The sequence below is a fragment of the Echiichthys vipera genome (genome assembly GCF_963691815.1).
Source record: "Echiichthys vipera genome assembly, chromosome: 15".
NCBI classification, from domain to species: Eukaryota; Metazoa; Chordata; class Actinopteri; order Perciformes; family Trachinidae; genus Echiichthys; species Echiichthys vipera.
Genome location: NC_139840.1, coordinates 3,895,960 through 3,922,053, shown reverse-complemented (window position 1 = coordinate 3,922,053; position 26,094 = coordinate 3,895,960). Strand labels below are relative to the sequence as shown.

The window sequence follows — 26,094 nt, the reverse complement described above, 5'->3', positions numbered from 1 at the left end:
AGTGCCAAAGTCGACTCTTTATCCTGAGGAGGCTGAGGTCCTTTAACATCTGCCAGATGATGCTGAGGGTGTTTTATGAGTCTTTTGTGGCCAGTGCGATCTTCTTCGCTGTCACATGCTGGGGCAGTTGACTGAAGGTCGCAGACACCAACAGACTGAAAAAGGGATCAGGAGGGCCGTTGATGTCGTGGGGGAGGAGCTGGACACCCTGACGACCGTGGCAGAGAGGAGGATGCTGACCAGGCTCCGGTCTAACCTGGACAATGTCTCCCACCCTCTCTACGACACACTGACCCAGCAGAGGAGCACCTTCAGCAGAAGACTCACGGAACCCAGATGCACCACAGAGCGCCACAGGAAATCCTTCGCTGCGTTCGGTGCAAAATGCAGAATAACCTCTCCGTATCGCTGTGATGGCCGAGAGGTTAAGGCGTTGGATTTGAAATCCAATGGGGTTTCCCCTTGTAGGTTCAAATCCTGCTCACAGCGCAAGGACAGTGTCTTTAAGTCTCAGCATCCTGATAGTAACCAAAAGATACAATTTATACCATGCATTGTGCCAGGAAAAGGCCAACACCAGAATGCAAGACAATTTCCAGGTATGGTCGCATACCTTGCAAAATTCATTACAAACATGTCACAACATTGCATTGCATTGAACTTACCAGAGATGATGTTGAACATCAATAAAAAGGCCATCATCAACATGCGTGAAAAGGTGCATGCTGCCTGTTTCTACCTGAGGGTGTTTTTCAATAAGAAGACTAGAAACGCTGAGGCTGTCTACAAAAAGTGCCAAAGTCGACTCTTTATCCTGAGGAGGCTGAGGTCCTTTAACATCTGCCAGATGATGCTGAGGGTGTTTTATGAGTCTTTTGTGGCCAGTGCGATCTTCTTCGCTGTCACATGCTGGGGCAGTGGACTGAAGGTCGCAGACACCAACAGACTGAAAAAGGGATCAGGAGGGCCGTTGATGTCGTGGGGGAGGAGCTGGACACCCTGACGACCGTGGCAGAGAGGAGGATGCTGACCAGGCTCCGGTCTAACCTGGACAATGTCTCCCACCCTCTCTACGACACACTGACCCAGCAGAGGAGCACCTTCAGCAGAAGACTCACGGAACCCAGATGCACCACAGAGCGCCACAGGAAATCCTTCGCTGCGTTCGGTACAAAATGCAGAATAACCTCTCCGTATCGCTGTGATGGCCGAGAGGTTAAGGCGTTGGATTTGAAATCCAATGGGGTTTCCCCTCGTAGGTTCAAATCCTGCTCACAGCGCAAGGACAGTCTCTTTAAGACTTAGCATCCTGATAGTGACCAAAAGATACAATGTATACCATGCATTGTGCCAGGAAAAGGCCAACACCAGAATGCAAGACAATTTCCAGGTATGTTCGCATACCTTGCAAAATTCATTACAAACATGTCACTGCATTGCATTGAACCTACCAGAGATGATGATGAACATGGGTGAAAAGTTGCATGCTGCCTGTTTCTACCTGGGGGTGTTTTTTCAATAAGAAGACTAGAAACGCTGAGGCTGTCTACAAAAAGGGCCAAAGTCGACTCTTTTTCCTGAGGAGGCTGAGGTCCTTTAACATCTGCCAGAAGATGCTGAGGGTGTTTTATGAGTCTGTTGTGGCCAGTGCGATCATCTTTGCTGTCACATGCTGGGGCAGTGGACTGAAGGTCGCAGACTGAACAAAGGGATCTGGAGGGCCGCTGATGTCGTGGGGGAGGAGCTGGACACCCTGACGACCGTGGCAGAGAGGAGGATGCTGACCAGGCTCCGGTCTAACCTGGACAATGTCTCCCACCCTCTCTACGACACACTGACCCAGCAGAGGAGCACCTTCAGCAGAAGACTCACGGAACCCAGATGCACCACAGAGCGCCACAGGAAATCCTTCGCTGCGTTCGGTGCAAAATGCAGAATAACCTCTCCGTATCGCTGTGATGGCCGAGAGGTTAAGGCGTTGGATTTGAAATCCAATGGGGTTTCCCCTCGTAGGTTCAAATCCTGCTCACAGCGCAAGGACAGTGTCTTTAAGTCTCAGCATCCTGATAGTAACCAAAAGATACAATTTATACCATGCATTGTGCCAGGAAAAGGCCAACACCAGAATGCAAGACAATTTCCAGGTATGGTCGCATACCTTGCAAAATTCATTACAAACATGTCACAACATTGCATTGCATTGAACTTACCAGAGATGATGTTGAACATCAATAAAAAAGGCCATCATCAACATGCGTGAAAAGGTGCATGCTGCCTGTTTCTACCTGAGGGTGTTTTTCAATAAGAAGACTAGAAACGCTGAGGCTGTCTACAAAAAGTGCCAAAGTCGACTCTTTATCCTGGGGAGGCTGAGGTCCTTTAACATCTGCCAGATGATGCTGAGGGTGTTTTATGAGTCTTTTGTGGCCAGTGCGATCTTCTTCGCTGTCACATGCTGGGGCAGTGGACTGAAGGTCGCAGACACCAACAGACTGAAAAAGGGATCAGGAGGGCCGTTGATGTCGTGGGGGAGGAGCTGGACACCCTGACGACCGTGGCAGAGAGGAGGATGCTGACCAGGCTCCGGTCTAACCTGGACAATGTCTCCCACCCTCTCTACGACACACTGACCCAGCAGAGGAGCACCTTCAGCAGAAGACTCACGGAACCCAGATGCACCACAGAGCGCCACATGAAATCCTTCGCTGCGTTCGGTGCAAAATGCAGAATAACCTCTCTGTATCGCTGTGATGGCCGAGAGGTTAAGGCGTTGGATTTGAAATCCAATGGGGTTTCCCCTCGTAGGTTCAAATCCTGCTCACAGCGCAAGGACAGTCTCTTTAAGACTTAGCATCCTGATAGTGACCAAAAGATACAATGTATACCATGCATTGTGCCAGGAAAAGGCCAACACCACAATGCAAGACAATTTCCAGGTATGTTCGCATACCTTGCAAAATTCATTACAAACATGTCACTGCATTGCATTGAACCTACCAGAGATGATGATGAACATGGGTGAAAAGTTGCATGCTGCCTGTTTCTACCTGGGGGTGTTTTTTCAATAAGAAGACTAGAAACGCTGAGGCTGTCTACAAAAAGGGCCAAAGTCGACTCTTTTTCCTGAGGAGGCTGAGGTCCTTTAACATCTGCCAGAAGATGCTGAGGGTGTTTTATGAGTCTGTTGTGGCCAGTGCGATCATCTTTGCTGTCACATGCTGGGGCAGTGGACTGAAGGTCGCAGACTGAACAAAGGGATCTGGAGGGCCGCTGATGTCGTGGGGGAGGAGCTGGACACCCTGACGACCGTGGCAGAGAGGAGGATGCTGACCAGGCTCCGGTCTAACCTGGACAATGTCTCCCACCCTCTCTACGACACACTGACCCAGCAGAGGAGCACCTTCAGCAGAAGACTCCCGGAACCCAGATGCACCACAGAGCGCCACAGGAAATCTTTCCCCGCGTGCGGTGCAAAATGCAGATTAACGTCTCCGTATCGCTGTGATGGCCGAGAGGTTAAGGCGTTGGATTTGAGGGTGTTTTATGAGTCTTTTGTGGCCAGTGTGATCTTCTTCGCACGACAATTTCCAGGTATGGTCGCATACCTTGCGAAATACATTGCATTGCATTGAACTTACCAGAGATGTTGTTGATTATCAATAAAAAGGCCATCATCAACATGCGTGAAAAGTTGCATGCTACCTGCTTCTACCTGAGGGTGTATTTCAATAAGAAGACTAGAAATGCTGAGGTTGTCTACAAACAGGGCCAAAGTCGACTCTTTATCCTGTGGAGGCTGAGGTCCTTTAACATCTGCCAGACGATGCTGAGGGTGTTTTATGAGTCTGTTGTGGCCAGTGCGATCATCTTTGCTGTCACATGCTGGGGCAGTGGACTGAAGGTCGCAGACTGAACAAAGGGATCAGGAGGGCCGCTGATGTTGGGGGGAGGAGCTGGACACCCTGACGACCGTGGCAGAGAGGAGGATGCTGACCAGGCTCCGGTCTATCCTCGACAATGTCTCCCACCCTCTCTACGACACACTGACCCAGCAGAGGAGCACCTTCAGCAGAAGACTCCCGGAACCCAGATGCACCACAGAGCGCCACAGGAAATCCTTCCCCGCATGCGGTGCAAAATGCAGAATAACCTCTCCGTATCGCTGTGATGGCCGAGAGGTTAAGGCGTTGGATTTGAAATCCAATGGGGTTTCCCCTCGTAGGTTCAAGTCCTGCTCACAGCGCAAGGACAGTCTCTTTAAGTCTTAGTATCCTCATAGTAACCAAAAGATACATTGTATACCATGCATTGTGCCAGGAAAAGGCCAACACCACAATGCAAGACAATTTCCAGGTATGGTCGCATACCTTGCAAAATTCATTACAAACATGTCACTGCATTGCATTGAACCTACCAGAGATGATGATGAACATGGGTGAAAAGTTGCATGCTGCCTGTTTCTACCTGGGGGTGTTTTTTCAATAAGAAGACTAGAAACGCTGATGCTGTCTACAAAAAGGGCCAAAGTCGACTCTTTATCCTGAGGAGGCTGAGGTCCTTTAACATCTGCCAGACGATGCTGAGGGTGTTTTATGAGTCTGTTGTGGCCAGTGCGATCATCTTCGCTGTCACATGCTGGGGCAGTGGACTGAAGGTCGCAGACTGAACAAAGGGATCTGGAGGGCCGCTGATGTCGTGGGGGAGGAGCTGGACACCCTGACGACCATGGCAGAGAGGAGGATGCTGACCAGGCTCCAGTCTAACCTGGACAATGTCTCCCAACCTCTCTACGACACACTGACCCAGCAGAGGAGCCCCTTCAGCAGATGACTCCTGGAACCCAGATGCACCACAGAGCACCACAGAGCACCACAGGCAATCCTTCCCTGCATGCGGTGCAAAATGCACATAAACCTCTCTGAGTCGCTGTGATGGCCGAGAGGTTAAGGTGTTGGATTCGAAATCCAATGGGGTTTCCCCTCGTAGGTTCAAATCCTGCTCACAGCGAAAGGACAATCTCTTTAAGTCTTAGCATCCTGATAGTAACTAAAAGATGCAATGTATAACATACATTGTGCCAGGAAAAGGCCAACATCACAATGCATCAGCCATTGATATTAAGCTGTGAAATGCATTAACACATCACGAATGCTACTGCTTTCCAAAGACACATTACTGATGGGCAGAGTGTGCGTGTGCGTGTGTGCTTCCCCTGTCATCATGAGAGGAAAAAGAAACGAAATAATAAAATAACACAAGTATTAATATTTGTCCTCTGGACTTTGATTTTGGTGTGGTTCTTAATGTATTTTGACCACTTTTATAGTAAAAACGGCAGAAAATTCTGTGTTTCCTGCTTAAATAAACGGAGTCTCTTCGGAGACGAGAGGTGAGGCACGGACAGACGAGCCTCCCTCCAGATTGCGCAATCACTCACAAACTGGATTGAGCGCATGCAAATGGTTCGTGCTTGTTCCCATTTCTGTGTATGTTTCCAATATGATGGTTGAGACACTTCAATGTAATAAAAGCATACGTCTTCTTTTCCATGGTGGTCAGTAATGTATGTTACGTATGTGTGTAATATTTACATCTTATTGATGTGACATAAATCCTCAGGGGAAGTGCTGCCCTGAGGCAGGCAGTACCTCTGCCTCAAGGAAGGGGGCGGTAGTGAGCGGCCTGCATCCAGCCAGGTCACGGTGAACTCTGACCTGTTTGCAAAAAGTAAACACAGAAGTGTGCTGTGCAACGCTGTAGAGCTTAGAGACAAGCTGTCATCTCTCCCCCTGAAAATGGAGGATTTGATTTCTAAACTAAGACATTTTCCAAAGCTGGACTTTCAGTCAAAGCAAGAAGTCATTTACAAGTAAAGGTGAGATATACTGCAATATACAGTGGCACTACCATTAGCATTAGTTAGTTGTACCTAGTTGTGAACAGCACACGTGTATTGCCCACTGCCCATTTCGTTGCAGTAGTTTGTGCGGATTTTATTTTGTTTGCCAGTTATTTGAACTGAACTGCTAGTTTTAAAAAACGAAGTAAAATGTGTAAATTTGAATCATCAATTAAGACAGATCTGCTAAAGCATTATGGACTTTGACATGGTCAGGATGGAGGATATCTCCCTTGTCTTAATTGGGAGTGCTATTGCTCATTTAAAACATGGGGCAGCCTGCAAACCCACCTGTTGTATTCTGTTATTGATAACATTTGGCCATTTGAAATAACACACCCAGAGACAGACAGAAAAGTTGCTAAATGCCTAACTCTGGTACATTTTCATTGAAGTGGAAAATGTCGATTATTGTGCACCGTCCCATGTAAATACATTTATAAATAAATCAGCTGTTTCCACTGTCATTGTCTTCCTAGATATTCCCATAAGGCGTTTTACTCCATGCCCTGCATTTGAATGAAAACTCTGCTTGTGTCACATGCTTTTATCTCTTATGTCGTCACTATCTTGTGTGCAAAACGCAGCAGCAAGGCTTTTTGTCAAATGTAAACTGAATATGACAACAAGATTCAGACAACTTCTGTCGGTAAAGGCAAGTCGGTAAACCTAACTTGTCTGACCTAAGCACAGCCTTTTCATGATCCTTCTTTTGTGTCTGTAGACAGAAAAGACCTAAATGCACTTTACACTTTAATAAGATTCTACATATACAGTGTAGCTGGATTAAGATATAAGGGAGATAAGACCTTTTATCTGATGGTGCCATTAGATAAAAGAAATCCACGCTCCCATACATGTTTCTGTTTTTTCCTCGTCTTTGATCTGGTGTGTCAGATAAAGTCTGTAAGGGATGAAAGCTGTAAAACAAATGATGAGGCATGAGTTTATAACTGCCTTTCTGTGTCTACAGACGGTACATGGTTGACATGATAACTGTGGCCTCAACAACAGTAAGATAAAGCGGGAGAAAAGAGTGAACTGAAATAGACGAGGGTTGGATAGTAACTTTCTCATTGCAGTCTTCTTTCCAGCAACTATTTCTGTCACTGGTTGAAATGTATCTGTGTCTTTTGAAGCAGCTGTGTAGTTGTAGACACTCTCACGCTTTACTATGAGAGAAACATTTGATCCGATCTGGCTTAAACAGTCCACTGGCTCTGCAGACAGCTCCTTTATTAACAGCGGCGTGTCTGATGGATTTATGGAAAACAAAGGCCGTTTCACTGCCACAGTCAGTTTAGCCCATCTGATACAACAAAGAGTCAGCGCTTGCAGCGACAATTAAAAGGAAATCCAATCCATTATTGGGATTTTGGAGAGCAGCTCTGAGTGGATGAGAGACTTGAATAGTTTGGATGAAATAAAGTTTGTAAGCCTACACTTCAGGCATAGGACAGCAAAGCCGTAGAGGGTGGGAATGATACCTGTTTATTTGCATATAGAGTGGGAAAGTAAGATCTGCTCACAAGTCATGATGTGTAGAGAACCATTTTGCTGCCAGGTGTGAACAAGCGTACTTTAAGCTGTCCACTGGTGATCGGTTCACCCATGACTCATGTTAATGCCAGATCTGAGCAGTCTGAAGAGAATCTACTTTGGCTGCTTTGTGGGGGACACAAGCAGAGTGGTTCGCTGTGAACTGCAGCTGGAGTTTCAGATGTTTAACTTCTCTCAGCTACGGTGGCCCTGAGGTGCAAATCACATCAGCAAATAGAAAAACAAGACAACAAATCCTAAACCACAACGACAAATCTGAGACCACGACAAATCTGAAACCACAACGACAAATCCTAAACAACAACGACAAATCTGAGACCACAACGACAAATCTGAAACCACAACGACAAATCTGAAACCACAACGACAAATCCTAAACCACAACGACAAATCTGAGACCACGACAAATCTGAAACCACAACGACAAATCCTAAACAACAACGACAAATCTGAAACTACATCGACAAATCTGAAACCACAACGACAAATCTGAAAACACAACGACAAATCTGAAAACACAACGACAAATTTGAAAACACAACGACAAATCTGAAAACACAACGACAAATCTGAAACTACAACGACAAATCTGAAACTACATCGACAAATCTGAAAACACAACGACAAATCTGAAAACACAATGACAAATCTGAAAACACAACGACAAATCTGAAACTACAACGACAAATCTGAGACCACAACGACAAATTTGAAAACACAACGACAAATCTGAAAACACAACGACAAATCTGAAACTACAACGACAAATCTGAAACTACAACGACAAATCTGAAACTACATCGACAAATCTGAAAACACAACGACAAATCTGAAACTACATCGACAAATCTGAAAACACAACGACAAATCTGAAACTACAACGACAAATCTGAAACTACAACGACAAATCTGAAAACACAACGACAAATCTGAAACCACAACGACAAATCCTAAACAACAACGACAAATCTGAAACTACATCGACAAATCTGAAACCACAACGACAAATCTGAAAACACAACGACAAATCTGAAAACACAACGACAAATTTGAAAACACAACGACAAATCTGAAAACACAACGACAAATCTGAAACTACAACGACAAATCTGAAACTACATCGACAAATCTGAAAACACAACGACAAATCTGAAAACACAATGACAAATCTGAAAACACAACGACAAATCTGAAACTACAACGACAAATCTGAGACCACAACGACAAATTTGAAAACACAACGACAAATCTGAAAACACAACGACAAATCTGAAACTACAACGACAAATCTGAAACTACAACGACAAATCTGAAACTACATCGACAAATCTGAAAACACAACGACAAATCTGAAACTACATCGACAAATCTGAAAACACAACGACAAATCTGAAACTACAACGACAAATCTGAAACTACAACGACAAATCTGAAAACACAACGACAAATCTGAAAACACAACGACAAATCTGAAACTACAACGACAAATCTGAAAACACAACGACAAATCTGAAACTACAACGACAAATCTGAAACTACAACGACAAATCTGAAAACACAACGACAAATCTGAAAACACAACGACAAATCTGAAACTACATCGACAAATCTGAAAACACAACGACAAATCTGAAAACACAACGACAAATCTGAAAACACAACGACAAATCTGAAAACACAACGACATATCTGAAACTACAACGACAAATCTGAAACTACAACGACAAATCTGAAACTACAACGACAAATCTGAAAACACAACGACAAATCTGAAACTACAACGACAAATCTGAAAACACAACGACAAATCTGAAAACACAACGACAAATCTGAAATTATAACGACAAATCTGAAAACAAAACGACAAATCTGAAACTATAACGACAAATCTGAAAACAAAACGACAAATCTGAAACTTTCCCCGCGTGCGGTGCAAAATGCAGATTAATGTCTCTGTATCGCTGTGATGGCCGAGAGGTTAAGGCGTTGGATTTGAAATCAAATGGGGTTTCCCCTCGTAGGTTCAAATCCTGCTCACAGCGCAAGGACAGTCTCTTTAAGTCTTAGCATCCTCATAGTAACCAAAAGATACAATGTATACCATGCATTGTGCCAGGAAAAGGCCAACACCACAATGCAAGACAATTTCCAGGTATGGTCGCATACCTTGCAAAATACATTGCATTGCATTGAACTTACCAGAGATGATGTTGAACATCAATAAAAAGGCCATCATCAACATGCGTGAAAAGTTGCATGCTACCTGTTTCTACCTCATGGTGTATTTCAATAAGAAGACTAGAAATGCTGAGGCTGTCTACAAAAAGGGCCAAAGTTGACTCTTTATCCTGAGGAGGCTGAGGTCCTTTAACATCTGCCAGACGTGCCAGGGTGTTTTATGAGTCTGTTATGGCCAGTGCCATCTTCTTCTGGAACCCAGATGCACCACAGAGCATCACAGGAAATCTTCAAGGACAGTCTCTTTAAGTCTGTGTTTCCTGCTTAAATAAACGGAGTCTCTTCGGAGACGAGAGGTGAGGCACGGACAGACGAGAGGTGAGGCACGGACAGACCAGAGGTGAGGCACGGATCAGCCTAGAGATCTGAAACTACAACGACAAATCTGAAACTACAACGACAAATCTGAAAACACAACGACAAATCTGAAACTACAACGACAAATCTGAAACTACAACGACAAATCTGAAAACACAACGACAAATCTGAAACTACAACGACAAATCTGAAACTACAACGACAAATCTGAAAACAAAACGACAAATCTGAAACTATAACGACAAATCTGAAAACAAAACGACAAATCTGAAACTACAACGACAAATCTGAAACTACAACGACAAATCTGAAAACACAACGACAAATCTGAAAACACAACGACAAATCTGAAAACACAACGACAAATCTGAAACTACAACGACAAATCTGAAAACACAACGACAAATCTGAGACCACAACGACAAATCTGAAACCACAACGACAAATCTGAAACTACAACGACAAATCTGAAACCACAACGACATTAACTTCTACAGGAAAGGGTTGGCCCATCTAATCAGAGGATGGACCGCCCTGATTGGACAGACGGACTGTCTGTCTCTTAACAGGAAGGAGAGGTGGAAAACCCGGAAAAGAGCCTATTTTCAAAGCATGAGTATTTCCGAAGATACTTTCGCTAGAATTATTTTTGGTGCAGGGCAACCGTACGGCGTGACAGACGATATGTTGTCAACCAACCTAAACATCAGGATGAGCATATCGGACTACGTGGGAAGTACTTCAGCAAAAACACCAGCTGCTTGTTAAACGCAACCTTTGATCATAGCAGATAGCCGAGTAGCTGCCCTGGTCCACGCAGCTCTGCAAAGATGGCACGTCTCACCTCATCTGGATGTGAACAGCTTTCCCTTCTGTGCAACCTGCTTCTCTCACACGTGACTTTCATTATTTACCGCTACACTACGTGTATGGGGCTGTAACGAACCGCAGGAGAGCGATGACAGAGTCTGACTGAGAGAGAACTAATTTATTATTTTTTACTTTATTACATTTTCTAGACTTATTGGTTTTGTAACATACCTGATGTTTCATATGTACGGTTGACTTATCTCTGAACTTGTTTCATGCCCTCAAGATTTTAACTTGTAGCTAAATATCAGTGAGATTAATAAGCTTCACTTAAAATACAAACAAAAATAGGAACCTGGTGCACTTGCTTGGCTTTACAGGGGCAACCAAAACACCCAACACTGCACAGAAGCTACAGAAACTCTGTGCTGAATGAGTTAACACACGGACCAAACCTCTCCATGCAGGGACACCGGTATGAGGTTGATTACCCAGCAGCAATGTGATTATCATGCTGTTTATTTTATTATTATAGTGGTTAGCACTGTCGCCTCACAGTGAGAAGGTTACAGGTTCGCATCCCGGCCTGGGCCTTTCTGTGTGGAGTTCGTTCTCCCCGTGTCTGCGTGGGTTTTCTCCGGGTTCTCCGGTTTCTTCCCACAGTCCAAAGACGTGTTAGGTTAATTGATTACTCTAAGAATGCCCCTTAGGTGTGAATGGTTGTCTGTCTCTGTTCGTCTCTATGTGTCCTGTGATAGACTGGCGTCCTGTCCAGGGTGTACCCCACCTCATGCCCGATGTCAGCTGCGATCGGCTCCAGCCCCCCCGCGACCCCGACCCCGGGATAAGCGGTTGAGCAAAGCACCAAACCCCCAACTGCTCGGGGCGCAGGTCACTGGCAGCCCCCTCGCTCTAACATCTCTCCATTAGTTGCATGTATGTAGGTCCTGTCTGTGCATGTGTGTATTTCGGGCCTATGTGTATGTGTGTGTGAAATGGAAAAAATAGAGTAAAAATTGAATTTCGCCATTGCGGGACAAATTCTTCTTCTTTCCTGCCCTGTTAATCATCTCACAAACTCTCAGATCTATCTTGTGACCTGACCCCAGTGACTAGAATACTGTATCTAAAGTAGCAGCAATTGTGCTTCAACAACTCCAACAGTAAAATGCTGCACATTGTTGCATTGGGATTATAGTTTATTATAGTGTAATAATCAGTCACAGGGGCCAACTGTCTGCAGAATAAAGACTAATACTTACAATCATTTCATTGCATTCTCTCTTTCACTTCATCTTTTATAAGTTAATGATTCAAATAAACCCCCAGCATTAGGAGTTAATCTCTAAATTCAATACAACATTTCGTTATGAAACAGGATTACAATCATTTCAATCTGGGGAAGAGTATCATCTGAAACCAAAATCAGTACAGACATTCAGCTTCAGTCATTACTGTGTACATCTAACAGTGTGTTAACAGTGGGTAAGGTGTGCGATTGTGAGCCACATCAACACATTTCTCCACACTGGTGAAGTATGAATGGAACTCGTTCGCCTCCCAGTGGCAGCTGAGTTTTTGACAGCTTGTAATGTTTGTTCTGACAAACATGCTTGTGCTGTATTTGAAAGTTATAAGCTCTGAGGCTGAGCAACATTAACCAAAATCAAAATCAGTGCCTAACCGTAACCATCTGGTCAAGACCCATCTGGTATGTGTGGGAGTTTGAAAGAGGAAAAAGGCTTCGATGATCCAAGCCCATGCAGATGATGCAGTTCTTCATGTGTTTATTTTGTTCTTAGCACTTCGTCATTTAAATGAAAGATCTCAATCTGGCCTTAGAAATACGGAAAAAGAAGATTACAAAACTGAATGATGGATTTTAAAATGTGAAACACATTATTCTTCTTCAGAACACCCTCTTTAAGAAACATCACCTGGATGCACTGGGACGCATCATCAGTGTTGTTACCTGGGGTCGTAAGGAGTTTCGGGTCTTGCAACAGACCCCCTCGCCCAGGCGACCCTGCCGGGGGTGATCAAGTCCCGGCCTGCGTCCCAGTAGCAGCCCACGGATCAGCCCTTTTAATCCACAGCCAGCTAGTGGCTTTCTCTGCGGCTTCACTAGCAGATTGAATAGCCCTCTTTTTGGCCGGCCCTGTAATGCCCAGTTGACCAAATACTCTACAGAGCGAGCGTCCTGCAAAGCCTCTGCAGCCAACTTCAACCGGCTCATAGACTGTCCTCCAGCCCCTGCCTCTGCACACCTCCACCAGTTCCTGGTACTTCTTGCGCTTCCTTTTGTTGGCTTCCTCAATCCGCTCTTCCCAGGGCACGGTTAGCTCCAGCATGATCAGTTGGATTATAACCTCAGATGTTATAATCATGTCTGGTCGGAAAGGATGTTGGTGCAATGTGTTGTGGGAACCTCAGCTGATTTCCAAGGTCAACCTGCAGCACCCAATCAGGGGCTGTATCGAGGAGGCCTGTTGTTGCCTGACGCCGGGTGCGTGGTCTCTCTCCGGCCTTGATGAAGGGGACTGTCTTAGGAGCTCGATGGTGTCTGCTGGTGCTGATAGCTGAGGCTATACTCTCAGCCACTGCCTTGAGCACCTGGTCATGGCACCACCGATAGTGACCATCAGCCAGGGCTTTTGGGCAGCAGCTAAGGAGATGTTCAAGAGAGCCAATTACTTTGAAAAAAATTGAATACATTGGAGTGCCCTAAATGTCCTGGGGGAGTGTCATAGCTTTAATTATTCTTATTGCACATTGTAATTGACAGATAACACAACCTGCCCCTTAAAATAGCTACTCTTTCGGAAAGTAATAAAGCCTGTTCCCTCATCTTCCTGCTCCCAAACATTGCCAGCTCCACCCAAATAAGATATGCAGGTATTGGGATGGGTGTAGACAACTAGGTGTGGTATAAAACCTCATTGGCTGTAGCAAGTGAACAAGAGCAGAAGGAGCACAGATTTGTTGTCAATCAGAGCACAGAGATTGTTTCTGTTCAGAGAAAGTGAAACTATCACTGAAAGGTGAAATGGCGCAGCAAGAAAATCCGAGAGAATGCAGAAAATTCTCCTGTTCCATCTGTCTGGATCTACTGAAGGATCCGGTGACTATCCCCTGTGGACACAACTACTGCATGAACTGTATTGAAAGCTTTTGGACTAAAGACGATGAGAAGAAAACCCACAGCTGCCCTCAGTGTAGGAAGACGTTCACACCGAGGCCTGACTTGGTGAAAAACACCATGCTAGCAGATTTAGTGGAGGAACTGAAGAAGACTGGACTCCATGCTGCTCCTGATGATCACTGCTATGCTGGACCTGAAGATGTGGCCTGTGATTTCTGCTCTGGGAGAAAACTAAAAGCCCTCAAGTCCTGTCTGCAATGTCTGGTCTCTTACTGTGAGCAACACCTTCAGCCTCATTACGATGTAGCTCCATTAAGGAAACACCAGCTGGTGGAGCCCTCCGAGAAGCCTCAGGAGAACATCTGCTCTCATCATGATGAGGTGATGAAGATGTTCTGTCGTACTGATCAGCAGTGTATCTGTTGTGTCTGCTCTGTGGATGAACATAAAGGCCATGACATAGTCTCAGCTGCAGTAGAAAGGACTGAGAGACAGAGAGAGCTGAAGGGGAGTCGACTAAACATCCAGCAGAGAATCCAGGACAGAGAGAAAGATGTGAAGCTGCTTCAACAGGAGGTGGAGGCCATCAACCGCTCTGCTGATAAAGCAGTGGACGACAGTGAGAAGATCTTCACTGAGCTGATCCGTCTCATGGAGAAAAGAAGCTCTGATGTGAAGCAGCAGGTCAGATCCCAGCAGAAAAGTGAAGTGAGTCGAGTCACAGAGCTTCAGGAGAAGCTGGAGCAGGAGATCACTGAGCTGAAGAGGAACGACGCTGAGCTGGAGAAGCTGACACACACACAGGATCACACCAAGTTTCTACTCAGCTTCCCCTCACTGTCATCATTCAGTGAATCTACAGACTCATCCAGCATCAATATCCGTCCTCTGAGGTACTTTGAGGATGTGACAGCAGCTGTGTCAGAGGTCAGAGATCAACTACAGGACCTAGTGAGTGAGAAATGGACAAACATCTCACTGACTGTGACTGATGTGGATGTTTTACTGTCAGATCCACGAGCAGAGCCCAAGACTAGAGCTGACTTCTTAAGATATTCATGTGACCTCACACTGGATCCAAACACAGCAAACACACAGCTGTTACTATCTGAGGGGAACAGAAAAGCAACATTAATGAGTCGACCACAGTCTTATTCACCTCACCCAGACAGATTCACTAAAGAGTGTCAGGTCCTGAGTACAGAGAGTCTGACTGGACGGCGTTACTGGGAGGTGGAGTGGAAAGAAACAGGAGTTTGTGTGGTAGTCGCATACAAGAGTATCAGCAGAGCAGGGAGCTCGGATGAATGTAGATTTGGACATAATGACAAATCTTGGGCATTATATTCTCACCGAAATTATTATACGTTTTGGAACAACAAAGTCCAAACTCCCGTCGCAGGACCTCTGTCCTCCAGAGTAGGAGTGTACCTGGATCACCGTGCAGGTATCCTGTCCTTCTATAGCGTCTCTGAAACCATGACTCTTCTCCACAGAGTCCAGACCACATTCACTCAGCCTCTCCATGCTGGATTTTGGTTTTATCACATTTATGACACTGCTGAGTTCTGTAGACTCAAATAGACAGAAGTCATTTAAGGGACAGTGGGTTAAAGTCTACGTTTGAATTCTTAGTTTGCCTCCACTTTCGTTGCAGAGAGCTGATTGTTGTGTAACACCTCTGTAAACTCAGATAGTCGAAAGTACTTTAAGGGACAGTGGGTTAAATATCCTTTGTCTTCCTGAGGGCTGATTGTTTCGACATGCCTTCACTGCACAGAGATCAGCTGTCAATCAAACTTTATGGGAGTTGTACTTCAACATCTTCTCATTAGTTGTTCAGTGAATGTTGAGTATCTTAAGGTGCCGCTCCCTCCGCAATCCTCCTTTATCATAGGGTATTTTGTTCTCATTAGTTTGTAAATGTGTAAAAAAAAAACAATCTATAATTATATTTACATGTACATGCTATTATAACATTGTAATTATCTTAATCATAATCAATAATGGGATTATTCCTTATTCTGTTTTAGACATCTGAGATTCTTTGGGGGTGAAGTGAATCTGTTCATTAAATCATTGTAAAAGAGTCATTCAACACTTCACTGATGAGATGTGTGAACAAAGTGAAGGTTTACATCAGGGGTGTCAAACTCAAATTCACAGTGGGCCAAATTTAAAAACTGGGACAAAAGTTGCAGCCAAACTCAATATTTACTAAGAGAAATTCTCTCCAGATGTGTAACGTTGAACTTTTCCAGTGCAGGTCCTTGTTCTTGTCGTGGTGTTTCTTCTGTTTGATTCTTTGGTTACAGCCACGGTGGCTCTGCAGACGAGACAAACAGCTCTTTACCTTCAGACACAGATCATCTGCCTCCCACTGGTGCTGAAAGCTCCTGTTCTCCATCTTTCTTTGGGTCGTTTTGGGGAGTTTTCATCTGTTTTTAGTCGTTTTTTCATCTTTTTGTGGTGTTTTGTGTCTGTTGGCAGTCATTTTTTCAAGTTTTTGTGGTGTTTTGTGTCTGTTTTTAGTCGTCTCATCACTTTTTTTGTGGTGTTTTCATCTTTCTTTACTAAAAACCAGATGAGACCAACAGCTCTTTACCTTCAGACACAGATCATCTTCCTCCCAACGCTGCTGAAAGCTCCTGTCCTCCATCTTTCTTTTGGTCGTTTTTGGGGAGGGGTGGATTAAGTGTGTCTGCAGACACTGGTAGCATGGACGCTCATGTTTGCTAACAGAAAAGTAGACGTGGATGTGCTTTAAACTTGTGGGCCAGCTCTCAGAGAACCTTGATATGATCTTGCGGGCCAAATATAATTACACCGCGGGCCAGAGTTTGACACCCCTGGTTTACATGATGAGTAATCATCACGAAGAAAGTCTTTTCTTCTCCTCTTCATTCCAGGGGATCACACAAAGCTGACGGAGAAAATGTGAAACTGACACGAGAGTAGAACTGAAGCAGGCACACCACAGGATGGTTACAGCTGAATAACCTTTGTCACTCTCTGCCTCACTTAAAGCGCTTTGTCACAGAGAAATGACTTTTCTCACATTCACTCAGTCGTTCAGAAGGATTTATCAGCAGGCTGTGAAACCTTGCAGTACAAAAGTACCTGAGGAATGTGTTATTATCTTATCAGAATATCCATATGAAATCCTGCATTCAAAGCAACAGTGTCATTTGAGATCATTTATGATTGTTGGATAATTGTGTTGTTCCTGAGACGTTTTCTGAGACTAATTTTCACAAGAAATTAAATATTTTAACATCAACAACTAATGGAAATATGTTTATCAGACGCAGGAGGTATCACTTTTGTTTTGTTGACCGATGGTTATTTTGAAATGGACTGATTTTGTTTGTTTAATGGGTTCCTGAAGAGGAATATTTCTGCTTTGAGAAGAAAGACTCATCTTGTTTTGGTCGTTGGAACGGTGGGTTTGAAATTGGACATCGGATTGAGAGAAAATGCGTGTTTTTTTTGGTCCTTAAAAAGTCTTTTTCTAAAAATTATTCTTAAAAAAGTCTTGTATGTCTTATAATTAGGGTCGTCCTATTTGGGACAATACGGTAAAACACACTTGTTATATAGAATTATATAGATTATGTGTTATGTTACAACTATCACTTCCAATACATGTGTCAAGATGAAAAGCAGCATTTTATTATTGTTATTGTGGCTCATTTTATTAACTATGCTGGGCACTGTTGTGGATTCATGTTAGACTGTAGATAACTGGGGAGCTTCACACACAAAAAATGAATTTAGGCAGGCAAAGGAATTTGGCAATTGTCAAAATGTGAGTGTATAAGGGTTTGGGTTAGTATGTTAGTGGGGTTATAGGACAGTAAAGCAGAAGTTTTTATACAACAAGTCCTCAAATGACAGTTGTTTTTACAGACACTCATTCTGTGGATTAGTTTCATGCTCATTTTCTGCACAGCAACACACACTAAATAAGCTTTTCCATACATTTCTTTATTTAAAAGACCAAAAGGTTTTACTCATCACTACTGACACGTTCTCTTCTTTTGTGTTGATGACACAGAGGATCTGTACTGCTCATTTATCTTGTCATACGTTCACAATAAATCACAATAAATCTGTTTTTTCCCCGGCTCAGTGAAGGTTTGTCAGGACTTCCTGCAGTTTAAGCACCACAGCAGGTTAACAAGTGAAATATGAAAACTGGTAAACAACACAAGAGGGCGCCGTCATCCTGCCAACTAAGGATGTGGAGGTTAAATCAAACAGTTTTAGTTTGACCTGTACTCTCTGCCCTTATTATAAAGACAATATCTGACATCTGACAAAGAGGATTCTGGTTTCTTCTCTACTCATTTTAGCTCGTGCCTCCTGTTACTAAAATGCAGGTTCAGTGCAGTGTGTCATTTTCAGGTTGAGGATTTTGTCTAAATACTTGTAATAACAGGAATCAGTGAAACTTTAAATATGTTACTGGTGTGCGGATGCAACTGCTCAAGTTGGTGATTTGAGTTTATTATGACAAAACTCAAAGGATATGTATTTTTCCACATCCATCCACTCATCACAGTCTCTGTAAATAGACTGAATCAAATAGAATAAGTCGATGACTTCGACATGAGGCTAATTAAGAAAGTATTAGACAGAATCATTTCATTTTCTTTTCACATATATTTGCAACCTTCACCCATCCATCTTCCATCTCAATATTACCTAATATCTCAAAATAATGACTTAATATCTCAACATAATGACTTAATATCTCAAAATAATGACTTGATATCTCTAAATAATGACTTAGTATCTCTAAATAATGACTTAGTATCTCAAAATAATGACTTAATATCTCAACATATTGACTTAATATCTCAACATAATGACTTAATATCTCAAAATAATGACTTGATATCTCTAAATAATGACTCAGTATCTCTAAATAATGACTTAATATCTCAACATAATGACTTAATATCTCAACATATTGACTTAATATCTCAACATAATGACTTAATATCTCAAAATAATGACTTAATATCTCAAAATAATGACTTAATATCTCAAAATAATGACTTAATATCTCAAAATAATGACTTAGTATCTCAAAATAATGACTTAATATCTCAAAATAATGACTTAGTATCTCAAAATAATGACTTGATATCTCAAAATAATGACTTAATATCTCAAAATAATGACTTAATATCTCAAAATAATGACTTAGTATCTCTAAATAATGACTTAGTATCTCAAAATAATGACTTAGTATCTCTAAATAATGACTTAGTATCTCTAAATAATGACTTAGTATCTCAAAATAATGACTTAATATCTCAAAGTAATGACTTAATATCTCAAAATAATGACTTAATATCTCAAAATAATGACTTTATATCTCAAAATAATGACTTAATATCTCAAAATAATGACTTAGTATCTCAAAATAATGGCTTAGTATCTCAAAATAATGACTTTATATCTCAAAATAATGACTTAGTATCTCAAAATAATGACTTAGTATCTCAAAATAATGACTTAGTATCTCAAAATAATGACTTTATATCTCAAAATAATGACTTTATATCTCAAAATAATGACTTAGTATCTCAAAATAATGACTTAGTATCTCAAAATAATGACTTTATATCTCAAAATAATGACTTAGTATCTCAAAATAATGACTTAGTATCTCTAAATAATGACTTAGTATCTCTAAATAATGACTTAGTATCTCTAAATAATGACTTAGTATCTCAAAATAATGACTTAATATCTCAAAGTAATGACTTAATATCTCAAAATAATGACTTAATATCTCAAAATAATGACTTTATATCTCAAAATAATGACTTAATATCTCAAAATAATGACTTAGTATCTCAAAATAATGGCTTAGTATCTCAAAATAATGACTTAGTATCTCAAAATAATGACTTAGTATCTCAAAATAATGACTTTATATCTCAAAATAATGGCTTAATATCTCAAAATAATGACTTAGTATCTCAAAATAATGGCTTAGTATCTCGATATATTGACTTAATATCTCAAAATAATGACTTAGTATCTCAAAATAATGACTTAATATCTCAATATAATGACTTAGTATCTCAAAATAATGACTTAGTATCTCAAAATAATGACTTAATATCTCAAAATAATGACTTAGTATCTCAAAATAATGACTTAGTATCTCAAAATAATGACTTAATATCTCAAAATAATGACTTAATATCTCAACATAATGACTTTATATCTCAACATAATGACTTAGTATCTCAAAATAATGACTTAGTATCTCAAAATAATGGCTTAATATCTCAAAATAATGACTTAGTATCTTTATATATTCACATAATATCTCAAAATAATGACTTAATATCTCAATATAATGACTTAATATCTCAAAATAATGACTTTATATCTCAAAATAATGACTTAATATCTCAAAATAATGACTTAATATCTCAAAATAATGACTTAATATCTCAATATAATGACTTAATATCTCAAAATAATGACTTTATATCTCAAAATAATGACTTAGTATCTCAAAATAATGACTTAATATCTCAAAATAATGACTTAGTATCTCGATATATTGACTTAATATCTCAAAATAATGACTTAATATCTCAATATAATGACTTAATATCTCAAAATAATGACTTTATATCTCAAAATAATGACTTTATATCTCAAAATAATGACTTAATATCTCAACATAATGACTTTATATCTCAAAATAATGACTTAATATCTCAAAATAATGACTTTATATCTCAAAATAATGACTTAGTATCTCAAAATAATGGCTTAGTATCTCAAAATAATGACTTAATATCTCAAAATAATGACTTAGTATCTCTAAATAATGACTTAATATCTCAAAATAATGACTTAGTATCTCAAAATAATGACTTAGTATCTCAAAATAATGACTTAATATCTCAACATAATGACTTAGTATCTCAACATAATGACTTAGTATCTCAACATAATGACTTAGTATCTCAACATAATGACTTAATATCTCAAAATAATGACTTGATTTCTCAAAATAATGACTTGATTCTTTAAGATAAGGGGGAGATCTGTTAACACCCGGCTGTGAAAATGGGCGCTTTCACACCAGCATTTTTTAGTTCAGTTGAATCGAAGTTGCACTCCCTCATTTGCTGCTGTTGTTTGGTGCAGCTACTGTAGCCTGGCACTGGGTGAAATGGAGTTTGCCAATCCTGCAGCTGCTTCAGAGCCTCAGTGAAGGGGGCGTTATTTGTCCCAGCAGCTGAGTGAGCGGAGACGGGCAAAAACCAGAGTCAATATAGGCCGAGCATTCACTCCATGGACTGAGAGAAAGGAGAGAAACGGCATTAAAACGCACGCCCACATTGCTACGGTTCTGCTTGATCGCTAACATCACTATCATCTGTACTTAGCTGGAACGGCTAATGCTAACGGCTAACGCTAACAGTCAGTCAAACTCCTCTCTAATCCTTGTTTTCATGGTGTAATTTGCTGGAGGGGACGGGTTCAAACAGGCTCAAACAGACTCAGGCCTCCTGTTGGCCACTGGGCCAGGTCTGACCAACCTGGCAACATGAGTGGTAGAATTATTTTCTGTTGTTACGTCTACGATCTTGAGACGCTAGATGGCGTTGTTCTGCTCATTCTCCATATTCAACCTTTAAGTACCTCCCCTGTCCCTAACACAACAACAACACGCCAGCATGACTCACCATGGACACACCGGGGGGGGGGGGGGGGGGGGGGCTGTTGCATGAAACCTAGATAAGGGATTAAGCTTTATCATAGATAAAGTAAGCCTGGTGCCTGGTGCATCTAGTGCACACCAGGGCAGTGGACTAGAAATGGACTACCAGGTGTCAAAGTGCACTCAGACTGCTCCTCTTTCTGGAATGAACCAAGCTCGATAACTCCTCCCTCCTCTTCTCAAACACAGAGAGCTCCACTGTGTCCACATATTTCCTTGTTCCCTCCCCTTCAGATCTACACTTTGTGGATGGGTGTAACCAACATGTAGTGTACTGCAGGAGCTGACAGGCCCTATTCACTGCAGAAACACATGCTGTTGCGATCAGTGCTCAAATTAGTTTCGTTTCTGAGGAAGTGAAACTTAGACATTTGTTGTCACTGAGAGACAGTGAAATGGCGCAGATAGGAGTTCAGCTCGACCGGGAAACCTTCTCCTGTTCCATCTGTCTGGATCTACTGAAGGATCCCGTGACTATTCCTTGTGGACACAACTACTGCATGGACTGTATCAAAGGCTTCTGGGAGGAAGAGGATCAAAAGAAAACCCACAGCTGCCCTCAGTGTAGGAAGACGTTCACAGCGAGGCCTGACCTGGTGAAAAACACCATGCTAGCAGATTTAGTGGAGGAACTGAAGAAGACTGGACTCCATGCTGCTCCTGTTGATCACTGCTATGCTGGACCTGAAGAAGTGGCCTGTGATTTCTGCTCTGGGAGAAAACTAAAAGCCCTCAAGTCCTGTCTACAATGTCTGGTCTCTTACTGTGAGCAACACCTTCAGCCTCATTACGATGTAGCTCCATTAAAGAAACACCAGCTGGTGGAGCCCTCCAAGAAGCCTCAGGAGAACATCTGCTCTCATCATGATGAGGTGATGAAGATGTTCTGTCGTACTGATCAGCAGTGTATCTGTTATGTCTGCTCTGTGGATGAACATAAAGGCCACGACATAGTCTCAGCTGCAGTAGAAAGGACCGAGAGACAGAGAGAGCTGAAGGGGAGTCGACTAAACATCCAGCAGAGAATCCAGGACAGAGAGAAAGATGTGAAGCTGCTTCAACAGGAGGTGGAGGCCATAAATGACTCCGCTGATAAAGCAGTGGACGACAGTGAGAAGATCTTCACTGAGCTGATCCGTCTCATGGAGAAAAGAAGCTCTGATGTGAAGCAGCAGGTCAGATCCCAGCAGAAAAGTGAAGTGAGTCGAGTCACAGAGCTTCAGGTGAAGCTGGAGCAGGAGATCACTGAGCTGAAGAGGAACGATGCTGAGCTGGAGAAGCTGACACACACACAGGGTGACACCAAGTTTCTACTCAGCTTCCCCTCACTGTCATCATTCAGTGAATCTACAGACTCATCCAGCATCAATATCCGTCCTCTGAGGTACTTTGAGGATGTGACAGCAGCTGTGACAGAAGTCAGAGGTCAACTACAGGACCTAGTGAGTGAGAAATGGACAAACATCTCACTGACTGTGACTGATGTGGATGTTTTACTGTCAGATCCAGAGCCCAAGACCAGAGCTGACTTCTTAAGATATTCATGTGACCTCACACTGGATCCAAACACAGCAAACACACAGCTGTTACTATCTGAGGGGAAAAGAAAAGCAACATTAATGAGTCGACCACAGTCTTATTCACCTCACCCAGACAGATTCACTAAAGAGTGTCAGGTCCTGAGTACAGAGAGTCTGACTGGACGGCGTTACTGGGAGGTGGAGTGGAGAGGTGGAGTAGTGTATGTGGGGGTTGCATACAAGAATATCAGCAGAACGGGTTTGAATACATGTAGATTTGGATGGAATGACAAATCTTGGGCATTGAGATGTGACAACAACAGTTATAAATGTTTGCACAACAATGTCCAAACTCTCGTCTCAGGACCTCTGTCCTCCAGAGTAGGAGTGTACCTGGATCACCTTGCAGGTATCCTGTCCTTCTACAGCGTCTCTGACACCATGACTCTTCTCCATGCTGGACTTTTGCTTTACTCTTCTCCTGGAGTCACTGCTGAGTTCTACAAATCCAAATAGACAGATGCCATTTAAGGGGCAATCGGTGTTTTGACCCCTTAATCTATTTGTCTTCATATTGTAGCTGAGAGCTGATTGTTGTGGCTTCAGCTGTCAATCAAACATTATGACTGGTACTTCCACATCTTCTCATTAGTTGTTCAGGGAATGTTTGAGTTTCTTTAGGCTGCGCTTCTTTGTGTGTGTTTAGCCACGGAGGCATTTTTCTCTTTGTTCTGCATATCTGATGAATATTTGTATTGTGATACTAGAAGGTGGGCGTTTCTCTTCCATTGCATGAGTCTGAAGAGAGAAAGCATCATTCATTTCATTCTCAACAGTTTGTAAATGTGTAATGAAATCTATAGTATTATTTACATGTGTTTGTTTATAAAGGGAATCTCTGCACGGCATCATTGAAGCATTCCTGAGTTATTTAACACTTTACTGGTGTGTGAACAAAGTGAAGGTTTACACGATGAATAATCATCATGAAGAAAGTCTTTTTCTCCTCCTCTTCGTTCCAGGGGATCGCACAAAGCTGACGGAGGAAATGTGAAACTGACATGAGAGTAGAACTGAGGCCGTTCTCCGACTGAAACACCACAGCAGGACTCCACATCAGAAAGCAACACAGTGTCATTTTAAATCATAAAGATACAAAGAATGAAGTATTTTAACAAAATCAACAACAATGGAAAATGTTTAGCTTCACAGTTACCAGGTCCAGTCATCAAATCATGAAATTATTCAATTAAATCATTAGTCCTTATGTGTGGTTACATGTATTTACATGTTTCATTAGAATTAAAGTGACATTTCTCATTGTTCATGTGGGCACTTCTGTTTTTTGCACTATTTGAACATATTTAATCATATTTATTCACTCCATATTACATTATTACAAAACAAACAAAACAAGAACAACTGCACTATATCATGTGAATATGTACATATGTCTATTTCTATTTATTCCCTTTTTAAATCTAACTTTATTGCTTTCTTTGCCATTTTTTACCTTATTTTGTAATATTCTGTCGCTGCTGTGACAAAAGAATTTCCCCGTCTGCGGGACATTAAAGGTTTTCTGATTCTGATTCTGATGTCCACCTACACCACGTCGCCTCATGTCGTAGTTAAAGCAACCTGTGACATTAATATCATACTTACTTATTCCAACACCATTTGCACCATTGCACTATTCTGCCCTACAAAGCCTAAGTGCAGTAACTACGCAAAAATTTAAGGTAAAAAAAATGTCTTTAAGGTTTGTTTATTGTCCCAGCAAATGAATATTTGACACACTTATGATGGATTATGGTTTACTAGTTTAATAATTATTATCCAAGTAAATCCTAACATCCATACTTTCAGACCCACAATTGTGCAGAAATGATGTTATTAATGGGTTTTGTAGTAACTGCACTTGGGCTTTGTGGGGCAGTATTGTCTGTCTGCAGAGGGAATTGTTGTTGTGGGTTTTTTTTCAAATACACGTTCAGAATCAGAATCAGGTTTATTGCTAAGTATGTTGGACATACAGAGAATTTGACTCCGGCTTATGCTTTGCTCACAGTTTCCAAACATTTAACAGGACAAACCTAAACATAACAATAACAATAACATTTACATAACAATAACAGAAAATTAACAGAACAACACAGAACAATAATTTAAGATAAAAAATAGAGGTAATATCAGTGTGTTCAAGTTACGTGTCATCCTGAACAATGTCACCCATCGACTCCATAACTTGCTGGCCAAACACAGGATTCAGTGCAAGAATTAGACCACCAATGCAGCTATAAAGCTATATTTATTTATAATAAATATCTGTGCAAAAATGACTAATTTCCCCCTTTATAACCCCGGCTTTATATACCATTAATACTGCCTATTTAAAATGCACAACAAAGACCATTTTTCAGCACAACTGTTTGTTACACTGCTGTTATATATTGTGTATCTTTATGTCAGCACGTACGTACGTGTGTGTGTGTGTGTGTGTGTGTGTGTGTGTGTTTGTGTGTGTGTGTGCGTGCGTGCGTGTGTGTATCATATATATTTCTCTATTTTTCAATTTATAGAGTAGTGTTGAGTACATCCTAAACAAATTCCCCCTGGGCGCCTCCCTAGGGAGCTGTTCCAGGCACGTCCAGCTGGGAGGAGGCCTCGGGGAAGACCCAGGACCAGGTGGAGAGATTAGATCTCCACACTGGCCTTGGAACGCCTCGGGATCCCCCAGTTAGAGCTGGTTAATGTGGCCCGGGAAAGGGAAGTTTGGGGTCCCCTGCTAAAGCTGCTGCCCCCGAGACCCGACCCCGGATAAGCGGATGAAGATGAGATG

General features: G+C 41.9%; 2 protein-coding genes across 2 annotated transcripts; both read left to right on the top strand.

Moving 5' to 3' along the window:
• Positions 1-13,871: 13,871 nt before the first annotated feature.
• On the top strand, positions 13,872-15,551 carry LOC310957835 (tripartite motif-containing protein 16-like; the record flags this gene model as incomplete). Its single annotated transcript, XM_083928569.1, has 1 exon — positions 13,872-15,551. The coding sequence occupies one exon, from the start codon at positions 13,872-13,874 to the stop codon at positions 15,549-15,551; it is 1,680 nt and encodes a 559-aa protein (XP_083784695.1).
• A 6,576-nt stretch (positions 15,552-22,127) lies between these two features.
• LOC310957433 (tripartite motif-containing protein 16-like) lies at positions 22,128-24,353 on the top strand (the record flags this gene model as incomplete). Its single annotated transcript, XM_083927991.1, has 1 exon — positions 22,128-24,353. The coding sequence occupies one exon, from the start codon at positions 22,128-22,130 to the stop codon at positions 23,766-23,768; it is 1,641 nt and encodes a 546-aa protein (XP_083784117.1). The 3' UTR covers positions 23,769-24,353.
• Between the last annotated feature and the right edge of the window lie 1,741 nt (positions 24,354-26,094).